The sequence below is a fragment of the Pan troglodytes genome, chromosome 4 (genome assembly GCF_028858775.2).
Source record: "Pan troglodytes isolate AG18354 chromosome 4, NHGRI_mPanTro3-v2.0_pri, whole genome shotgun sequence".
Taxonomy (NCBI): Eukaryota; Metazoa; Chordata; class Mammalia; order Primates; family Hominidae; genus Pan; species Pan troglodytes.
In genome coordinates this window covers 137,381,645-137,401,947 of record NC_072402.2, presented here as the reverse complement: position 1 = coordinate 137,401,947, position 20,303 = coordinate 137,381,645, and the positions used below count along the sequence as shown (strand labels likewise).

General features: G+C 57.4%; 1 protein-coding gene across 10 annotated transcripts in view; it reads right to left on the bottom strand.

The window, feature by feature from the left end:
• Positions 1 to 204: 204 nt before the first annotated feature.
• Positions 205 to 20,303, bottom strand: part of CXXC5 (CXXC finger protein 5) — a 35,544-nt gene continuing 15,445 nt past the window's right edge. For 3 of the 10 annotated variants that reach the window (XM_016953924.3, XM_001136490.7, XM_009449790.5), the window contains exons 2-3: positions 2,642 to 3,725; positions 205 to 1,221 (exon numbers count right to left, since the gene is read on the bottom strand). In XM_016953924.3, coding sequence (XP_016809413.1) covers positions 1,177 to 1,221; positions 2,642 to 3,565 — 969 coding nt within the window. In that variant the 5' untranslated portion in view covers positions 3,566 to 3,725 and the 3' untranslated portion in view covers positions 205 to 1,176. Of the gene's footprint in view, positions 1,222 to 2,641; positions 3,726 to 4,151; positions 4,246 to 8,523; positions 8,645 to 18,248; positions 18,473 to 20,303 lie in introns of those variants that run through there. The other 7 variants (XM_054685226.2, XM_054685227.2, XM_009449785.5 and 4 more) reach the window with 6 other exon arrangements.

The following is a 20,303-nucleotide window of genomic DNA, read 5'->3' as shown; positions in this document are numbered from 1 at the left end:
AGAGCCTTTCCCTCCTGTCTGCTGGGCTGGTTGCTCCTGCTCTCCCCCATTCTGGATCCAGAGGCCTCTCTTCCCCAAGAAATTCCCATTCTAAATGTCCCTGGGCCATCCTTCTTCCTCCTCCAGGTGGTCCCAGACAACCCCTGCTCAGGAACGGCCCCCAAGTCAGCCCCCCAAAACCGGAGAGCAAGAAGCCAGCGGTGCTTCGTGACACAAACATGCATTCGTTTTATTCACAAAACAGCCTGGTTTCCTAAAACAATACAAACAGCATGTTCATCAGCAGGAAGCTGGCCGTGGGCAGGGGGGCCCAGGCCGCAGGGGGCCCCCTGGGGACCCACCCCCACCAGCAGGGGACCACGCAAAGAAGCCCTTTCTTCTGTTGCCATTAGCAAGGCCAGAAAAAAAGGACTTATTTTCTCTAAGAAAAGTAGCCAGGATTGGAAATATCGAGATGGGGCTCCCCAGATCGCAATGGATAAACGAACAGAACTTTCATTTTTTTTTCCAAAATCACTGTTGGGGTGGGGGATCCCAGTCTCGGGACTGTGGGTGCAGCTCAGCTGGCCTGGTGCTCCCTCCCCTTCTGTGAGCTCCCTGCTGGCAGCTCTGCACGCGTGGATGGATACAGAGCGGCTTCTACACGGCGCCATCAACATTCTCTTTATGAACGTGAGTGGATTCTCCAGGCAAACTATGCACTATTTCATGGTCGGAAAGAATCAAAGGAAGTTTAAATGAGGGTGGAGTTAAACTGTGCTAAATTACAGTAGTGCTTATTAGTAACTAGATTTCAAAAGGTTACAGAAAATTTACATTCTCTACACAAAAACTGCATCTCCTGCACAGACATCGACATCGACACAGGAAGGAAACTGATTGTCCATTCTTTGCCCAGGAAGTCTCGGTACTTTATAGATTCATCTTTACCTCTTTTTTGTTGTTGTTCTTCCGAAAAAGCAGTTTAAATTTTTTTCTTTTTCTTTTTATGCTAGGGACGTGGAGATGTTAAAACGACAACAAAAAATATATATATAAAAACAGGAATGAAATCTGTGAGAGAATATTTTTGGTTCTAAAGACGGGTGCATCCGTTTGTCTTCGCCCGAATCCCTTGCTGGAGACCACACGAGCAGTGACATTGCACGGAGAGGGCAGCTTTGGGTTCCGCCGCCGTCACTGAAACCACCGGAAGGCGGCTCCCGTCGGAAGCATCACCTTCTGGCGGGGGCGGGAGACAAAAACAAGGAGAGAGTTCAGTCAGGGTCCGGGTAGGCCTGGAGCAAAGACGTTCCCCCGTGGATGGCCTCATGGCGGAGGGACAGGCATGGAGGAAGAGCAGCCACCCCTCGGAGCTCCTGCCACCCCAGCCAGGCCAAAGGAGGCGCTTGACCTGCTGGGCTGCTGGAAGGCCCCGAGGACTCTGAGGCCTCCTGAGCCACTGTGCCCAGGAACCCTCCTTCCAGAGAGGAAGTCCCTTCCCCTGGCCCAAAGGCAACAGCGCCAGGTGGCTGTGGCATGTTTCTGTAAGTGAGCGTGTGAGCACGTGCGACGGGTGTGCATATGGGTGTGTGCCTCGTGCTATGCTGAGCTGTGTGGTATGGAGCTGTGGGAGGTGGGTATTTGGGCTATTTCTCAAGCGGCCGTGTCTATGTGTGTGTGCATGTGTGTCTACACTGGACTAAAGTGGGTGCCTTTGTGTGTACATAGGAGAGCAGAAATGGAAGGGCTGGGGCTGGGGCTGGGGCTGGGGTTGGGGTTGGGGTTGGGGGAGGGTAACCAGGAGGCCATGGCTGGGATATACCACTGTTGTTTTCCAACCATTCTGGACATTTGTGTCAAGCCCACTCATAGAGGGGCGGGGACAAGGGCAGGGACTGCAGGCTGAAAAGATGCTTTTGTACCCAGGCCTGGCACTCCAGCTAGGTTGCTGCATCTGGGGGCACAGGGACGGGCCCTGCCACAGGGGTGCAGAGATAGCAGCATGGGAACCCCTTGCCTTCTCCAAGCCAATCCTACAGTGGCTAGGTTCTTGTCCACTCCGGGCTCATGGTCACCTCCCCTTACCCCAGCCCCAAAAATCTGTCAACTAGGTGCCCAGACCAAGGATCCTTCCAGGCCTCAGAGCAGGGCACCCAGCACTGGAACAGCTCTATCCTTGGGTGGCCTTGGGGGAAAGATGGCCCTGGAGGGGCAAATGAAGGGCTTAAGGGCACAGGGCCCGTGAAACAGAATCCCTTAAACAGGGCAGGGGAGAGACCCAGAGTTCTAGGTCATGGACTGGATGCTTTAGGCCATGTCTGAGCATCAGAAACTTAGGACCTGTATGGAAATCTCAATACCTGACCCAGAACCCAGGAGAGGAATCAGAATCCCAGGGCCTGGCTGAGAATGCTAGGTCCTTGCCTGGAGTTTTATGCTTGCCTTGCAAATTATGGCCTGATAGGATTCTCAGAATGTGGCTCTGACTTTTGGGGCAGTAAACTGGTGTCTTGAAGCCAGACCCCCAGGCCCCAAGGACTGGGGGGGGCATCCCCCAGACACTTGCCCAGGTAGGAAAAGTGGGGTCAGGGGATGGGGGTGGGTTTGGACTGCCAGACAGACACAAGAGCCCACACACCTCCCTCTAAGGCGCCGTTACCTCCAGAGCAGCGGAAGGCTTCTTTTTGAGTTCCTCACATTTTCTGAATTTGCAAATCTGATGGCCAGTCTTTCGGTTCCTACAACTGCTGCACTGCTCGCAGTTGATGCGCCGCCGGCAGGGCGCGCACATGCCGCAGCGTTTCCGCTTCTTCTTGCCGGAGCTGATGGCAGAGGCCAGCTCTCCCTGCATGGGGTACTCAGCCAGGCCCGCCATGTGCAGCGCGCTCTCGGCCAGGAACACACCTGCCGGGGTCATAATGAAGAGGCCTGGGTTGATGGGGAAAGCGCCCAGGTAGGGGAAGTCGGACTGGCCATTGAGGGCTTCGGCACCTGCCACAGCCTCCATGTCAGGCAGGCCAGCACCCGCCTCGCTCATCAGCGGGAGATGCTCCTGCACCACACGCTTCAGCATCTCCGTGGACTGCGCAAACTGCTGCAGCGTCAGCTGTCCCTCGGCTGCCAGCTCCGTGGCCCGCTCTGCCTTGCTCAGCAGGCTGGCCACAGCACCACTTTTGTGCTTTGAGGTAGGGTTGCTTTTGTCCACCGCCATGGCCGCCGCCAGGTCGTGCCCATTGGCCAACAGGGAGGCAGCGGCTGCAGCCGCAGTGGCCTTGTCAGCAGACTCTCCGCCCATCATGCTGCCACCGCCACTGCCACCACTGCTGCCAAAAGAAGAGTAGTGGGAGAGCGGGCGGGAGCGGCGCAGGCTCTTGTTGAGGGGCTCACTGATGATACCGCTCTTGTTCCGACGCTCGGGGGGTGGTGTGTCATCTGCCACTGAGGCTGGTGTGGCGGCAGCCACCACTGCACTCTTGTCTGCTGCTCCTGCCTTTGGGCCACTGCTGCCACTGCCACCGCTGCCATTGGTGCTGCTGCTGCTACTGCCGCCGGCATCCTGGGAGCCACCGCCGAGGCTCGACATGGTGGGGCCGAGGCCCAGACCCCACTGCAGAGGGAGCCTGCCAACTGCCGAGGGTCCACAGACCAGGACCTGGCCCTGCTGCCCACAACAGAGATGCCTGGTGGGCCTCGCTGCTCAGGGCAGGCACATGGTCAGGTGTCCAGGTGGAAATGTCTTCACTCTGTCACAACAAGAGGATACAGGGTCAGGGCAGCAGTGAACACCTCCCCCTTCAACATCGCCACCACCGCCACTATCAACGGTCCTGTCATCCTGACCACCATGTGCTTGACCAGGCATTTATTAAGCACCAGCTCCATCCTGGTGAGAAATTTCTTATTTGTACTATCTCAGTTAAGACCCACAAGAACTCTAGAAGCAGTGGCTGGTAATCTACTTTATAGATGAGGGAAACAAGATTTAGGAGAACTACCAGTCTATGAACACACAGCCACCAAGCGGCATGGTGGAGGCCCTAGTCCAGGCCTCCACAGCCCAGATCTGCTCTGCTAGGGTCTAGGAAGACCTGCCAGAAGCAGGCAGTCCTTCTTGTGCTGGGGTGGGAGAGTGTTGGAGATGCTTATTAGCTGGGTGCAGTGGCTCACACCTGTAATCTCAGCACTTTGGGAAGCAGAGGCAGGCAGATCGCTTGAGCTCAGGAGTTTTGAGACCACCCTGGACAACATGGTGAAACTCTATCTCTGCAAAAAATACAAAAGTTAACCAGGTGTGGTGGTACATGCCTGTAGTCCTAGCTACTCAGGAGACTGAGGTGGGAGGACTGCTTGAGCCCAGGAGGTTGAGGATACAGTGAGTTATAATCATGCCACTGCATTCCAGCCTGGATGACAGAGTGAGATCCTGTCAAAAAAATAAAAATAAGAAAAAAACCACCTCCACATCCTAATCTTCCTTCTCCATCTGAGGAGAAGAGTGCTTGATGGTACAGATCATTAAGTCTGGAAGGCTGCCCCTGGATCCTCATCTGGGGATTACTAATACACATCAGTTATTTCAAGGCTCTGACATGTCCTGCAGGCAAAGGAACCTGGTTGCCTTTGTGTAACCCAGTTTGCCAATGAGTGCAGAACCCTTATTTCAGGGATCTTCTCCCCTCCTGCTACAGGGCGAGCAGCACAGGGCCAGAGGACCAGCCGTCCCCTGCCACAGTGAGAGGACATGCTTGTGCACACCCTGGCACATGCTTCCTTCTCAACCCCCGAACCACAATCATTATCGTCTCAGACCTCATTCTTGTCTCTACTCAGGCCTCACTGTGGTGCTCTGGCCTGGCTCCCAGATTGGGGGCGGTGGTGGGCAGAGGCCTCACAAGGCCTGCAGAGTAGGGCCTGGGTGGAGGTCTCAGTGAGAACCCAGAGAGCCGGGGTGGGCTGTTGCCAGGAGGGGCCTCTGGCTGGGGCAGGCTGGCACTGAGGAGTAGGCGTGACCCTCAAGGGAATGGAGCCCAGCAGGAGCCTGTCCTCTGGCCACCTCCGTATTTCCAAGGCAGCCCATCCCGGGACAGGGCCTGCTCTACTCAGGTCTCAAGGCTAAGGCGTCTGAGCTGCCTCCTCAGCTGAAGGGACTGGGCCAGATGGAGCAAGGCGGCAGTTTCCTCATCAGTCCCGGCTCTCCAGCCTCGCTTCCCTGTCTGCCTGCTGTGGCCTAGCATGCCCCAGGAGAGGGGTGGGAGGACAGGGCCCAGCCCCAGAGCAGCTGGAGGCTCAAGGGGGAGGCGCACATCTGGCGGGCCCCATCACGCCCTGGGCTTGAGGGCAGCACACACTGGATCTTTGTCCCCAGGCAACCCCAAAACCCCCCTAGTCACAGGACTCAAGCCTGTCCCAAGAGAGCATCTAGTCCAACCCTCTGCATTTACAGAGGGGGAAACTGAGGCCCCAAGCGGGGGGGAGGGGGGGCTTCCCCAGGACTAAGGAGTGGCCAAAGAGGACCGGGTGTGGGGAAAGGAAAAGCTCTGTCTCTAGGGTGAGGCGAGTAGCCGGCATCAACAGCCAGATACTCCCTGTCCCTCCCCAGTGGGCACCAGACCACCTAGGGCTCCTTCCTAGCAGAGGGAAATGGGTGAGGAGGAAGAGCTGGGCAAGATGGCAGATTCCACCAGGACAGAGCCGGGGGGCCCTGGCAGGGAATCCAGGCTGGGTTGGGGGGCATCAGAGGTCAGAGCTGAAGCAAGAAGACCATGTGTGTCCAAGGATAGCTGTGTTCCCTCCCACCTCATAACGGCCAAGACCAGGATGGTCTTTTCAGCCCCTCTCCTCAGAGACTGGTGACCCTTTCAGGAATCAGTGACCCTGGCTAGTTGTTGGGGACCAGGGTCAGTGAGATCAGGGACAGAAACCGTCAAGTCAGCTCATCCAGCTCCTGCCCAACTAAGCTCATCTGCCCTGCCCTGGACGACAACCCCGGCAGCCCAGATACTGGGTGAGGGGAGAAGGCAGAAGGCAGGTGTCTTGTGGGCTTCAGAGATGGGGAGGGGAGTAGGCTGCGCCCCAGCCCCTGTGTGCGTCCCCCGCCTCTGTGGCCTGCTGGCTGGTGGCAGAAATCGATAGCTGCATTAACGCTGCTCCTGCTCTGCTCACCCCCTCCCTCCTCCCAGCTCCAGGATCTGGCTCTGCGTGCGGGGCGGGCAGGTCAATTAGAAGTCAGCTCCCTCCAACACAGCTGGCCTACGCTCAGGGCTGGCGCTCTGGCTGAGTGTCTCGGCTTTTGTCTCCGTCCTGAGTCTCTCCTGGTGGGGACCAAACCTCATGTTCTGTTCCTCTCTTGGAATTTCTCTGATCTTCCACTATTCTATCCTTCCTCAGGGCCCACCCACCCCCAGCCTCTGAGGTCCTGGGACATACTGAGCTTGGGACCAGAGGATGTGATATGTCACCAAACAGGTGCTGCAGGCAGAACACTATGGTTTTTCAGCCACAGAAGTTGAAGGGAGGTGGGTACACGGGGGGACTGGCTCACAGGGACAACTCTGTTTTCAAATCCAGAGTGGACAGACATGAACTCTGGTCCTCAAGCTTGTTCCAAATCGGCCCTGGTACCTGGCTCATCTTCTCCTTCAGACCTTAGGAAAAACTGATGCCCTGGTCCCAGTGGACCCCTGACCAAAAGCCCCATTTGCCCTACTCATGGAAGAGGAGGACATAGAGGGGACGTTCTCCCAGGTCCCAGCCTTCTACTCTAGGGCACACAGCCATCTCCTTCCAGGCCAGGAAGGGCCTGGCAGTGCCCAGGCAGCAGGGGAGGAGTCAGGGCTGCGTTGAAGCGGAGCGGGAATGAGCGGGAGGGAAAGCTGGCGGGCAGGCGGGCGGCGGCGGGCGCATCCATCATCGGCCCTGCCAGGAACGCATCCAGCCCCCAAAAAGAAATACTGCGCCTGAGGAGGGACAACAAAGGGCTCCGTTTCATCAGCAATGCGGAGCCAGCGCCCCGCCGCCCCGCCAGCCGCGGTCAGCCCACAAAGGACCCCTTTGTCCATGCAGGAGCCGGCCAGCCGGGAGCTGGGACCAGGGGCTGACGGGCGGGGACAGAGCACGGGGGGCTGAGGGGGGACGAGTCATGGAAAGCTGGGGGGCAGAGGGGCATGCGGGGGCAGAATAGAGACAGGTGGTGGGGACAGAATCATGAGACAGAGAACTAGAGGGGAGGATCAGAGAAAAGGGGAGCTGGAGAGGAAGGGGCAGAGGGTCAAGGTTAGTGGAGACAGTGTCATGGGAAGCAGTGTCTGGGGTAACAGGGTTCAGAGACCCAGGGACCCAGGACACCTTGTCCAGGCTCAGGGACTTGAGGGTCTAAAAGACAAGGAAACAGCCCTAAGGAGGGAATCCCAGAAGGCAGCTGGGCATGCCCACAGGAGAGGGAGGCAGAGGGAAGGGTAGAGAAGTGGCGAGGAGACCAGATCAGACCCACTGTGTAGCCCAAGGCCTGAGAAGAGGATGTGGGGAGGAGATGGGGAGGAGTCTGGGGAGGAGGGTGGGGAGGACACTGGGGAGAAGGACTGAGGAGGAGATGGGGAGGAGCATGGGGAGGAGGGCTTGCGGGGAGGTGGGGAGGAGGCTGGGGAAGAGGTGGGGAGGAGGCTGGAGAGGAGATGGGGAGGAATCTGCGGAGGAGGGCTGGGGAGGAGGGTGGGGAGGAGTCTGGGGAGGAGGGCTGGGGAGGAAGGTGGGGAGAAGGACTGGGGAGGAGGTGGGGAGGAGGGCTTGGGGGAAGGAGGCTGGGGAGGAGGGTGGCAAGAAGGACTGTGGAGGAGGTGGGGAGGAGGGTGGCAAGGACTGTGGGGGAGGTGGGGAGGAGGGCTTGGGGGGAGGTGGGGAGAAGGCTGGGGAGGAGGACTTGGGAGGAGGTGGGGAGGAGGCTGGGGAGGAGGACTGGGGAGGACCGAGGAGGAGGTGGGGGGTAATGGGTTCTTGGCCCCAGAGCATGGCTGCAGGGCCCAATGCCTCCTGTAGGCTCCAGCTAACTGGCTGAGCTGGAAGGAGAGGGAGACTCATACCTGGGGCCACCTTCCTGGCAGTGGAGGCCACCCCGTGCCTCTACCCTAAGGCTCTGGCCAGCCCCAGAAGGCACAGAGCCTGCCCCCTTCTAGCCAGCCCCCACCACCTGTGTTGCCACTCTGGTTTCCTTAACCAACGGATCCTATCAACCAGCATTTACTGAGTATCTACTGTGTCCCAGGCCCTGTGCTTTTATGCTTTACATGTCTTAGCTTCTGAATGCCTCCCCAGAACCCCGGGAGACAGAAACTATTTGCCAATTTCAGACATGAGGAAATTTAGGCTCAGAGAGGTTCAAGCTGTCAGCCTCAGGTCAAAGAGCTGGTGCCTAGCAGGGGTAGAGCTTGAACCCAGAGCCCAAGTGTTAGTCACCCTGTTCTGTGGCCACTTTTGCAATTGACAGAGTGGCCCAAGGCAGGTGACCTAGGTACCCCTAAGGCTGCTCTCACTCCCCAGGATTGTTACCGTGCCTGTCACCTCTCCGTGGTTGGGGGCAAGCTGTCACAGACCCCAGGAGAGTGCCCCCACCTGGGGCACTTGGAGATGCCCAGGGCCTGGAATGCTAAGCCAGTGACATCATAATGCCAGCCGGCAGTGAGGTCACTGGAGGTGGTGGCAGTGCCCTTATTCAACCCTCAACCCTAGAAGAGCCTCACTTCACCCCCGCCAGGGTTCAATCTTGAACTCTCGGGCCAGAAAGCACTGGGAAGGAGGGGACATCCTGGGATGACATAGTGCCATCTGCACACAGACATGTACACAGGTGGCCCACAGCTGGATGTTCTAGATATTCCTTTGCACACATCTTCCCTGCACCTACCTCGACAGCAGCCCTGTACCTTATGATACCGGAGAGACAGCAGAGCACACAGACCCAGACCCCAGCACTGCCTTCCAGGAGTGCACAGGAGCTGGGCCCACAGTCACATGAACCAGTGTGAAACAAGAGCCGGAAGGGGACACAATGAGCTATCTGGGGCCTTCCTGGAGGAAGGGACTGCTAGTTTGAGAGTTAAGGATAAGGAGAAGCAATGAGAGGTGACAAAGGCATGAAAGAGAGCCTAAGCAGGTGGGGAAGTAGACGTGAGGTGTGTCTATGAGGCTGGCAGGGTCCCAGTTGTGCAGGGCCTTGAGGCCAAGGGCAGAATTATTATTATTATTATTATTTTAATTTTTAGTAGGGTTGAGGTCTTCCTATGAGGATCAAGCAATCCTCTCACCTGGGCCTCCCAAAATGCTGGGATTATAGGCGTGAGCCACTGCGCCTGGCTGGCAGGATTTTTAAAAAACAGTTTTATCGAGGTATAGTTTACATACTATAAAATTCTGCCACATTAAAGTATACATATAATTTAATGATTTTTAGTAAATCAACAGAGTTGTGCAACCATCACCACTACCAAGGGCAGGGTTTGACCAAGGCACCATCCCCGCCATTCCTTGCTGGCTGACCAGCCTTGCAGCCATTCTGCCTGCCCAGGGAGGCTCGTGGAAGAGGCTGCGTTTCAGGACCCCCAACACTGGCCCAGCAGAGCTGCACACCCTGGCTCAATGCACCACTTTCCACGCTTCCATGCAGCACTTGACATCCCGGCCCTTGTCTCCTCCCCCCAACCTTGGTGGGCTGGTCTCCTTGGCCTGCCTCCAAGTGAGGCAAAATACGCAGACAGGCTGATGGTGGGCAAAGCAGACCACAGGCTATGGTGGTTGAACCAAGCTGGGCAATGGGGTGGAAGGGAGGGTGTTCCGTCTCTGATTTCCATGATTCAGCCTGGGGAGTTTCCAGAGGGAAAAAGAAGCCCTGCTCAAGCCCAGGGAGACTGGTCTTGGAGGCAGGGAGAAACGCAGCCCCAGGCGGAGAGCACAGGGCACACATCCAGCTATGGATGGACACACATACCCCCACACACTGGCCACTGCGAGCACCCAGAGGGTGGCCTGGGGTGAGACATGGCCTCAACCCCACTAGAGTCACCCCAAGACTGACTGCCAAGGACAGAACAAAGGACAGCATTTCTATATCCCTGACTCCACACCCCTGACCCTCTTACACCCCTCCTCCTGGGTTGGGTACCAACCATGCCTTGGCCTGAGGACTAAAGGGTTTGAGCAAACCTGGAGTATGTAGAGCTCTGTTTTCTCTCTCTCTCTCTCTTTTTTTTTTTTTTTGACAAGAGTCTTGCTCTGTCACCCAGGCTGGAGTGCGTGGCCCGATCTCAGCTCACTACAACCTCCGCCTCCCAGGTTCAAGCAATTCTCCTGCCTCAGCCTCCAGAGTGGCTGGGATTACAGGCGCACACCACCACACCTGGCTAATTTTTGTATTTTTAGTAGAGATGGGGTTTCACCATGTTGGTCAGGCTGGTCTTGAACTCCTGACCACCCACCTCAGCCTCCCAAAGTGCTGGGGTTACAGGCGTGAGCCACTGCACCCAGCCAGGCTCTGTTCTGTTTTACGGTGCTCCCCAAAACAGCTGGAGGAGGGGATCAGCCCATTCATGCACAGCAACACTGAGGCCCCGGGCAGGAAGTAAGCTCTGACCTGGGGCTCTAGGGACTGAGATGCCTGGGATGCCTCTGATAAAGACAGGCCCTTTCCTCAATAGGCACCTCCCTCAGGCCAGGTTCCTTTCCTGGAAGAGTCAAAGGTTCAGGAAGACCCTTCCCCATTTTTTGACCTTGGGAAAAAACTGGCCTCTGAGACAGTTTTCCCATCTGTCACCTGGGACCATAGCTAACAAGTATGGGGCTCTTCCTATGTGCCACACTGTCCATGCTTTATCTCATGTTATCCTCATACCCAATCTCTGAAGGAAGTCCTATTATTGCCCCATTTAGAGCAGGCAATTTGCTTAAGCAGGTGTAATGACGCCTTGTCTATCTGGGATCCCCTGAATCTTGTAGTAAACATTTCCCAATGTGGTGATCTCTGAGCTGACACCAATCAGAAATCAGGCCCACGTACCCCCTCAGGACCTCCCTACTGATGGGCCTCACCATGGGACAAGCCAGGGAAGGCTAGTCCAGGGATGCATGAGTCAAGAAATCAGAGATGGCGCACTGTCCTTCTGGGGCTCCTGTGTGGGGTGTGTTTGTGTGTCTGGGGTTGGGGGAGGCATATGTGCCTAGGACTGGCTAGGGAACTGGAGGCCTGAGGCCTAGGTTTGTGGCTCCACCCTGTCCCTCCCTGACTGGTGACTTTGACCAAGCTCTTTCCGCCACTAAGCCTCAGTTTCCCATTTGTAAAATGGAAAGGAATGGCTCTTGCTTCTCACCCCAAACTACTGCAGAAGTCACGATCCCAGGGCATATCATGGGGAAGGAGGTAGAGATACAGAGGGAAAAAAAAGGATTCCAGACAGCGATCCCCTCCACCCTCCAGACCTCAGGAGGAAGGCCCCAGAGGCCGAGATCAGTCACTGATATGATCTGCAGGTAGGAAACTGATTTGAGAGAAGGGTTTTGAGCAGGACGCAGGGCTGAGACTGAACCCTAGAAGAGGTGAGACCTATCGTGGCAAGGAGCATCCAGTCCCTTCCACTCTTAAGTTCCCCAGAGGACATTAAAATAAACAGCAGGCCCTGGCCGGGCGCAGTGGCTCACGCCTGTAATCCCAGCACTTTGGGAAGCCGAGGCAGGTGGATCACCTGAGGTCGGGAGTTCGAGAACAGCCTGACCAACATGGAGAAACCCTGTCTTTACTAATAATACAAAAATTAGCCGAGCGTGGTGGTGCATGCCTGTAATCCCAGCTACTCGGGAGGCTGAGGCAGGAGAATTGCCTGAACCTGGGAGGCAGAGGTTGCAGTGAGCCAAGATCACGCCATTGCACTCCAGCCTGGGCAACAAGAGCAAAACTCCATCTCAAAAAAATAAACAAACAAACAAACAAATAAATAAATAAAAATAAACAGCAGGTCCTAATAATGCACACTCACTGTCCACCAGGCACTGTGCTAAGCATTTCACATGCATTTTCTCACCGGATTCTACTACAATTATTATTATCCTCATTTTACAGATGAGGCAACTGAGGCTCAGGGACATAAAGTCACCTGCCTAAGGTCACAAGGTCAGTAAGTGGCAGAGCCAGGATTTAAACCCAGGTCTGTGTGACTCCAGGGCCTGGTGCTCCAACCCTGGCTGAGGGTTCCGCAGCACATGGAGGGAAGGAAGACTTCAGCTAAAGGGTGAGGTCCAGTTCAGCTCTCGGCTTGGGGAAATCCCCTAGGTTTCCCTTGGGTCCTGGAGGGTGGCTCTCAGGGCCCTGTTGCAGAGAAGTCTGCAGCTGTACCCCAAGGCCCAGGAAAAGATGGGGAAGGGGCTGCGGGTGGGCCAGACGGGGCAGGCTGGGCCAGAGCTCCGGGCATTCCGCAGCCTCCGCAGGAAGCAGAACGGGACGGAAACCGGCTCCTGCCTCCTCCCCCAGAATCCTGTGGGCAGCCCAGCCGGCCGCACAGAGGCCCTCTTTGTGCCTGCCCCAACCCGCCACCCGCGGCTGGCCCAGGGTTTTGAGTTTCCTGGGGGGTGGGGGCCCAGCCACTGCTAAGCCTCCATCTAGCTCCTCTCCTGGGGGCAGTCACAGCAGTCCACAGCTGGAGGAGGAAGAGAGGGGATGGCCAGGGCCACTCTAGAGACCCTGGGGGCCTGGAGTCTGCCCACACCCCATTCCTCCAACATTTACACACTCAAATCAGGGGCTGGAGGTGGGAGGAGGGACCCAGAGACAGAGCTGAGGTCACCCCCCAGAGTCTGCCTCTGCCAGCAGCCACCAAGCCCATCATGACACACCTGGAACCCCCCGCCCCATCCCACGCCATCCTGGCGCTCTTGGGCCTAAAGTGGTGTACACAGTGAGGTTGGGCAGGGGCCGGGCAGTCCTTGTCAAACCATTTCCCACTCTCCGAGGCTCCCTGGACACAGGGCTCAGCAAGCTAAGGCCTCAAGCTCACTTCCCGGTATTTCGGGGGACAAAAGCCCCTCGGGTGGCATAACTGCCCAAGGATGCTGGGCACCTGGGAGTGGGCTCAGGGGGCTGGAGCGTGTATGGTGACGAGAGCAATGCATACAGTGTGTTTTCACGTGTCTACCTGGGAGGTGTGCTGCACAACTGTGTGTGTGTGTCCAGTGGACTGTGAATGTGCCCGGTTGAGTGTGTAGTCTCAAGATGTCGCCCTCTACAGACCACAGCATTAAAGCATATATGGGGATCATGTAGCAGTGCTGGGGGAGATCTTTGACTCTGTGACCTCCCTGAGGGTAAAGTGGAGGCATGTGTGTGCGACCCAAGTCTGTGAATGTACATGGATGTCCAAGTGCATGTGTGTGCGAATAGGGTGGTTTACGTGGTGAGAGGATGTTTGTGGAGTCTTCTGGTCTGTACGTGTCAACACATCTTTGCCACATGAATGCCAGTGTGTGTATGTTCGCATGCACTGTGAGTTGTGTCAGGAGCTCTGGGCTGTATGAGTCTGGGGCCCTACTGGGACGGGGATGGTGTAGACAGGAACTGGTGCCAGCTGCTAGGGCCCCTATGGAAACAGGAAGCTGCCCACAGGTGCACCTGGGCTGTGGTGGGGGCTGGTTCCATCCAGGTTCAGTTTGTGCCTCTGAGAAACCAACCCAGGGTTCCACTAGCCGAGAATCTGTCCCAGCTGTAAGGGGGACACCTGTCTTGTCTGCTGTTCAAGGTCCAACAGCTCTGGCCAGTGTCTACCCGCCTGCCTGGCCTGAGCGTGGAAAAAACTGGAAAACAAAAGCCCCCAGACCGCAGGCCCTCCCTGCAGAGGCGTGGGGGAGGCAGGCGAGAGGCGGGAGGCTGAGGAGGAGGGAGGGAGGTGTCGCCGCAGCCCCGGAACACAAAAATAATGAGGCGAGAGGGGCCATGGGGCCGAGCCGGCTGGTTCCGGAGTCGCTATCTGACCTTGACAGATGCCACAGCTGGGCGCCTGGAGAGGAGCCGCCGCCACAGTGCTGCAGAACCCCCCCAGCACCTCCCCCAGGCCAGGGTCGATGGAGGCTCAGGCTGGCCCCAGCCACAGGCAGCCGCCCCATGAGGCGGGAGCCAGAAGACCTCGGAGCACCTCCCAGTAGGGTGGATGGGGATGGGGTTGGGGGGTCTGGAGGCAAGGGAGTGGGAGCAGGGCCACTGCAGGGCACAGGAGGCAGCAGTGGGGTCTCCTGAGGGTGCCCCCGCCCTCGGGTAAGGCTACATGTGTGAGAAGCACGCAGAGCCTGCCATTGTGTGTGTGTGTAGCTTGGCTGTGGGGCTGAGTGTGTGTGTAGAAGGGAAGTAAAGCGTGAGTATGGGTGTGACAAAAATTGTACTTGTGTGCATGTGTCCTTGGGGTCACACAAGGCTGGGAAGACAGGCTAATGTCCATGAAATGAGTGTGGCCACATCACTTGGTGTGGGCACCGATCACTCCCCAAACTCATTTAAAGCCATAGCTGTCCTGGCAGGTGTGAGCCATGCTGGGTCTAGGGGTAGGGTGGGAGACAAAGACAGCCACAAGTCTTGTCACTTGCAGATGGCGGAGGGGCGCCCCTCCGGCCCTTCCTGACCTACCCTCTCTCCCGCTATGGCGGTTGTCCCAAGCACTCAGTGATGGGCACGGGGCTGGGCACCGCCACTCTAGGGACATCAGCCAGGGGCTGGGGTGTGAGTTGCAGGAGGGGATGCAGGGCTGGAGGTGGATTAGCAATTCCGAGCACTGGCTGCATAATTAAAAAATCATTACGGCAGGCGGGCAGAGCTGAGTGTGAGCTCACGCTTAGAGCGGGCGGGGACACTGCCATGGCGCTCCCCCTCCCACTGCTTCCCCGAGGAAAAATCCCACCTGCTAATATAATTATGGAAAAACACAAGCACAGAAATTTGGTTTCAGCAAACAACGTGCCTCAGTGCCCAGGGCCTGCCTGGCCCTCAGCACAGCGAGCAGGCTGGCCACTGGCATCCAGGGCTCATGGCAGTAAGGCAGGCCCTGCTAGGTCCAGACATTACCTCCACCCGCTCAGCAACCCCCCAAGAGAGGAGACTGGGAGGGGTATACAAAGCCCAGCTCCCTAAATCCCAAATTCAGGAGAAAATGGGCTGGTGCTGATGGTTTACAAACGGGGAAACCGAGGCTAAGGACTCTACATAAGGTCACTGTGTTTGTGGCAAAGCCAAGAGGAACTGGATCCGTGCTCAGTGCAACACCTCAGGGCTCAACATCCCCTCCCGACTCCCCCTATCATCAGTCATCCCCCAGCCTTCTCCGCTCCGCCTGGGATAAGCATATTTCTCCCGAGACTGAAGAGAGCCTCCAAGCCAGGTACCCCGGCATGGCCCAGAGCCTACTCAGACCTGCACGCCACGATGGGGTTCAGGGACAGGGCGTCCTGGGCTCGTCTGGGTTAAGCCAGGCGAGCAGAGCTGGCTCCCGCCCCGAGAAACGCGGCCAGCTCTGGGGCACAGGCCCCAGAACGGCAGGAACAGCCGCCATCACCTCGGGCCTGGAGCGGGCAGCGGGCCTGGTGCGGGCAGTGGGCGGCGCGGGAGGGAGCCGGGCCTAATTAGTCGGCCTGGGACCCGGGCGGGCGCCGGGGCGGCAGACGCGGCCGCCAGAGCCGCGCAGGCACGTCCGCGTCCGGCTGGGAGGCGGCAGGGAGCCGGGAGGCGCCCTGAGCCGCGGCGGGACGGGCAGCCTGGGAAGGCCTGGGCCAAGGAGATTCCGCACCGAGAAGGCTGGCCTCCCCTCATTCCACGGTGCCACCAGGCGCAGCAATTAGAGGCTTTCAAAGTTTGTCCTTAATTGGTTTCATTTTTGCCTCATAAATGATTCATGGCCCCAGAGGTCTGGGAGGCGGAGGGAGTGGCAGGGGAAATTTGGGGAGGTTTTTGCCTCGGGCCAGGCCCCCTACCTGAGGTTGGGGAGGGTGCCGCAGGCCCAGCCCAGGAAGGGATGAGAGGGGCTGGGAGGCCTCGGGCAGGTGGGACCCTGCAGCAAAAATTAAAACCCAGGCCCTCTCCTTGGAGCGCTGACTAATTAGGAACTGCAACTTCTTTTCAGCACACCAGAGCTCTGCATCCAGGCCTGGAGCCACCGCAGCTGCTGGGGCCCTGGGAGCATGAATAATAATGTAATGATAACAAAATAACAGTGTCAGTAGTAATAATAAGGATGGCGAGAACAACATACGCGTGATCTCTTTCAGCCACCCCTGCTCCCCCAAACACTAAGATCTGTTTTACAGATGAAGAAACTGAAGCTCATAGGCCTGCCCTCTGACCCTCAGTCTGATGCCACAACCCCTTAACCCCCAAACCCCCAAACTCTTAAGAGCACAGGACTGACTATTCACCCTCCAGGAATAGTGCCAGGAGGGTCAGGAGCTGCAGGGCCTAAGGAAGCCTAGGAATGGTCCTGAGGCCTGAAAGAAGACCCCAGCCGGTACCAAGTGGCCCCACACCCACCTGAACCAGGCTGGCTCTGCCCCTCAACAGGCTGTGTGACCTTGCAGGGCCTTAACTGACCCATCTGTAAAATAGGGGCACAAGAGCCCTATGCCCCCACATTGAGTGCTAACCCAGTGCTGGGCACTAGGATAGACAGGAGATACCATGGACCCCATGGTCAGAGAGCTCCCAGTGTAGGGACACACATAGAAAGGTTTAAAAAAGTCTGTGCAGAGAACCCTGAGTGCTCAGTCAATGGGCAAAGTGCTGGGGAGCAGCACCCAGAGGGCTTCTTGGAGGAGGTGAGGTGGGAGGAGGAAATGCCTCTCCTCTGACCCCATAACCAGTCTACACAGGATGCTCAGGGAGTGGGTGTGGCCCATTTAAACCCAAGACTGGGGTTGGACCTTGAAGAAACCCAAACTACAGACCACATCAGAGTGACAGGGATGCAAAGTGCCCAGCTCAGCCTGCCCATGATGCTCCCTTTGATCCTGAACAGCTATGGGAGGTGAGGCATACTAAACTGAGCAGGGCCCACCTGGCCCCTGGAAATCCTGGAGGTGAGGGAACACACGAAACAAGTCAGAGGGTAAATGCTGGGTGGGCTGACTCCGTTGGAGCAGGGCCCAGGGTCTCACAAATATCATCTCCTGTATTCTTCAGTTCCTCTGACACATGCACCAGGCTCCCCTCTCAAAACCCACTGGTCCTCAGGCCCCAGCCACAGCACAGTCTCAGTCAGCTCACTGCTCTTCCACCCAGCCTGCCTCCACTGGGCAGTGAAACAGCCTGCGCCAGAGCCAGCACCACTTCAAGTGGTTATGCGTCCCTGCACCTCTCCGCAGCTCTCTGAATGGCATCTGTGATCATCCCCATTTCCCGGATGAGCAAAATGAGGCTTAGAGAAGCTAAGGGACCTGCCCAAGGCCACATAGCTCAGGAGCGCCCACGTTCATCTCCCTGGCCTCTTTGTGGCTCAGTATCCCTGACCTGTCCCAGGCCTGGCCATTCTTGCCCCAGTCCTGACCCTTCTCCTGTCTGGACAAAGACCACACCAAAGCCCACGCTCCTGCAGAAACTAGGACTTGATCTGGCTGAGGCTTGTGGTCAGAAGACCCACAGGAGGTCCAGGAGGTAGTGGGGGTCTCTGTGTACCCTGAGACCCCTGGGGCATGGGGGTCTTCTGAGGCTTGGATGGGGTAGTAGGGGAAGCTCCCACAGGCACACACAGGGATGGGGGTGAAGGGGCTGGCCATATTCTGTGGCTTCCTCCCTGGGAAGAGTCAACTTCAAGGCCCCTATCACCCATACTTGGGAGGAGGCCGCCCATGGGATTCTGAAGCTGGGGCACACGTCCTCTGGAAATGAGACTGAGCTCTACCCACCTCTGCTCCACCCTGCTGGAGGACACTGCTGAGAAGCCGGGCAAGGCCCACCCTCTCCGAGCCTCAGTGGCTTCATCTGCACACTGGCCCGATAATGTCCTTTGAGCCCTTTGAAAAAGCCTTTGAGAATAGGTTTAGAGGTTTTCCTTGAGAAAAGGGGTTTGGAAGAACTGGTCTATTTTTGGTTGCGGGCACTTGAGACACTGGGGTCAGTGTACCATAGCAGCTTGACAACGGCTTGTTGAACACACAAACAAGTGGCCGGGTTCTTATCCTCAGCAGGTCTGGTCAACAAACCCTTCCCAGGTGCCCACTCTGGGCCAGGACACTGGTCTGCCCTTTGCTCCTCGCTGTCCATCTACCTGTTCCAGGGCTGCCCAGCCAGGTCACTGGGGTCCCTCTGCCCAGCTTGCCCGGAAGCTGCACGTCTCCAGTGGGTCAGCACTGACGTCAGCAAGACTGGCCGGGCGTGGAGCCCGCCACCTCCGGAACCACCAATTAATTAACTTTTTCAAATTAATTTCCCAAGCAAAATTCCATAATTACATCTGTCTCCATCAGCCCAAGCTGGGCAGGCAAGAGGACCCTGCAATGAGATGGAATGTGGTGTAAGGGGGTGGCCATACCAGCCCTGGGACCAGGTCAGAGAGGCCACTGGGGGTTAGGTTTTACCACAGTTGGGCACTGGCCTGGCATCCTTATGGATGCTATCTGGGAAAGGAGGGGGCTGAGAGACCAGAGCATTCCGGCAAGGAGGTGGGGGCTCAGGGAGACCCATGGCCGGCCCAGCTCATCCCGGTGCCCCCATCCCCCACCCCGGTGCCCCTAAACCACAGCGGGTCTTGGCATGGCCCAGTAGCAGCACAAGCACCGCGAGGCTGAGGAGGCCGCGGCTGCGGCGTTCTAATTTCCCAAAGGGGCTGAGATTAATTAGCTCACACACAGGCGCAGAGAGGGAGAGGAGAGTGGGAGCAGGAGCGGGCAGCGTCAGGCGAGGAGCTGGCTGGCACTCCCCCCTGCCCGCCCAGCAGGCAGTCGGCGGCCTTGACAGCCTGGGTGCTCTGAAGGTCAGTGGCCAAGCTGGCTGAGCCAGCAGATTGGCACCATCTCCTTCCCAGAATCCTCAAGACCAAGGCTGGGGTACAGTGACCAGGAGGATAGTCTTGGGGGAAGGGCTCCGCTGTCACCACACTCTATCAGTTCTGTGCCAGGTGCTCTGTCCACATCATCTTGTTTGATGGTCACAGCAACCCACAGAGGTAGGCATCATGATTCTCCCATTTTGCAGATGAGGACACTGAGGCTCAGAGCTGAGTGGGGCACTGGTGTGGGTCAAGGTCAAGCACGTGTGGACAGTGGAGGTGAGGCTGAAAAGAAGTCTGGCCCAACTCTAGAGCCCACACTTCTTCCCCTGGACCCCTGTGCAGGTGTCAGGGCTACAGGAGCTCTGGGCCTGGGGGACTGGAACACCAGTCACAAAGCTCCTAAGTGTGTCTGCGGGGAATGAACTTACCCCTGCCTCAGAGAGTGCGCAGGGCAGACTCGCCCAGTCATTTCACAGATGAAGAAACTGAGCCCAGAAAGGGGAAATGATCTGAGGCTGGGACCAGCCTCTAGTAAAGTCAACCCGATGAAGTGACCTTTAGTGAGCCCTGACCCAGGGCCATGCAGCGCCTGGTGCTAAGTGACACACGGACCACGGGATGGGGGGTCATTGTGGCTATGTCCCTGTATACCAAAGAAGAAGTGCCAGCTCAAGGGCACTTGCTCAACTCCTCCCTGCAGGGTGCCCAGGAGAGGGAAATGGAGCCCCTGGGGAGGGGGTGGAGGAGGTGCGCAACCCTGACCAGGCCCCGAGGCAGCTTCCACAGGCCTAACCATGGAGTTTCCCAGAACCTGTCTGCAGGAAGAACCCAGAAACCCCAAGGGGCATCCATCTGCTCCTCAGGGGATCCCCCACCCACCCATCCACCCTCCTCCCTGGAGTTAAGGGGTTAGGTTAGCAGTTCCAATGCTCTTAGGTTCAAACCTGGAAAGTGCCTTGAGATAGCAGAGGGACCTAGGAGAGTTAAGGAGCTGGGCATGGGGGAGGGGGCTGGCTCAACTAGGAACACTACACATCTTGTGTGTAATGGGGCGAGGGGAGCCCCTCATCTCAGAGACACAGGCTCAGGCCATGCCAGGGTCCAAGTGGGGCTTTGGAGTCAGGATTCCTCTCCTAGCTCTGCAGCCTCCAGCCTAGGTGACCTCAGACAGGTTGCTGACCCTCGCTGAGCCCAACCCCTAGCCAGTGAAATGCAGCCGCTGACAGCCCCCACCTCGTCAGGTCCTGGAGAGGACCTATGTGAAGGGGTCAGTGTAGCGTCCACATGCAGTAGGTGCTCAACTAAGGATAGCCGTGTTGTTGTTTTTACTGT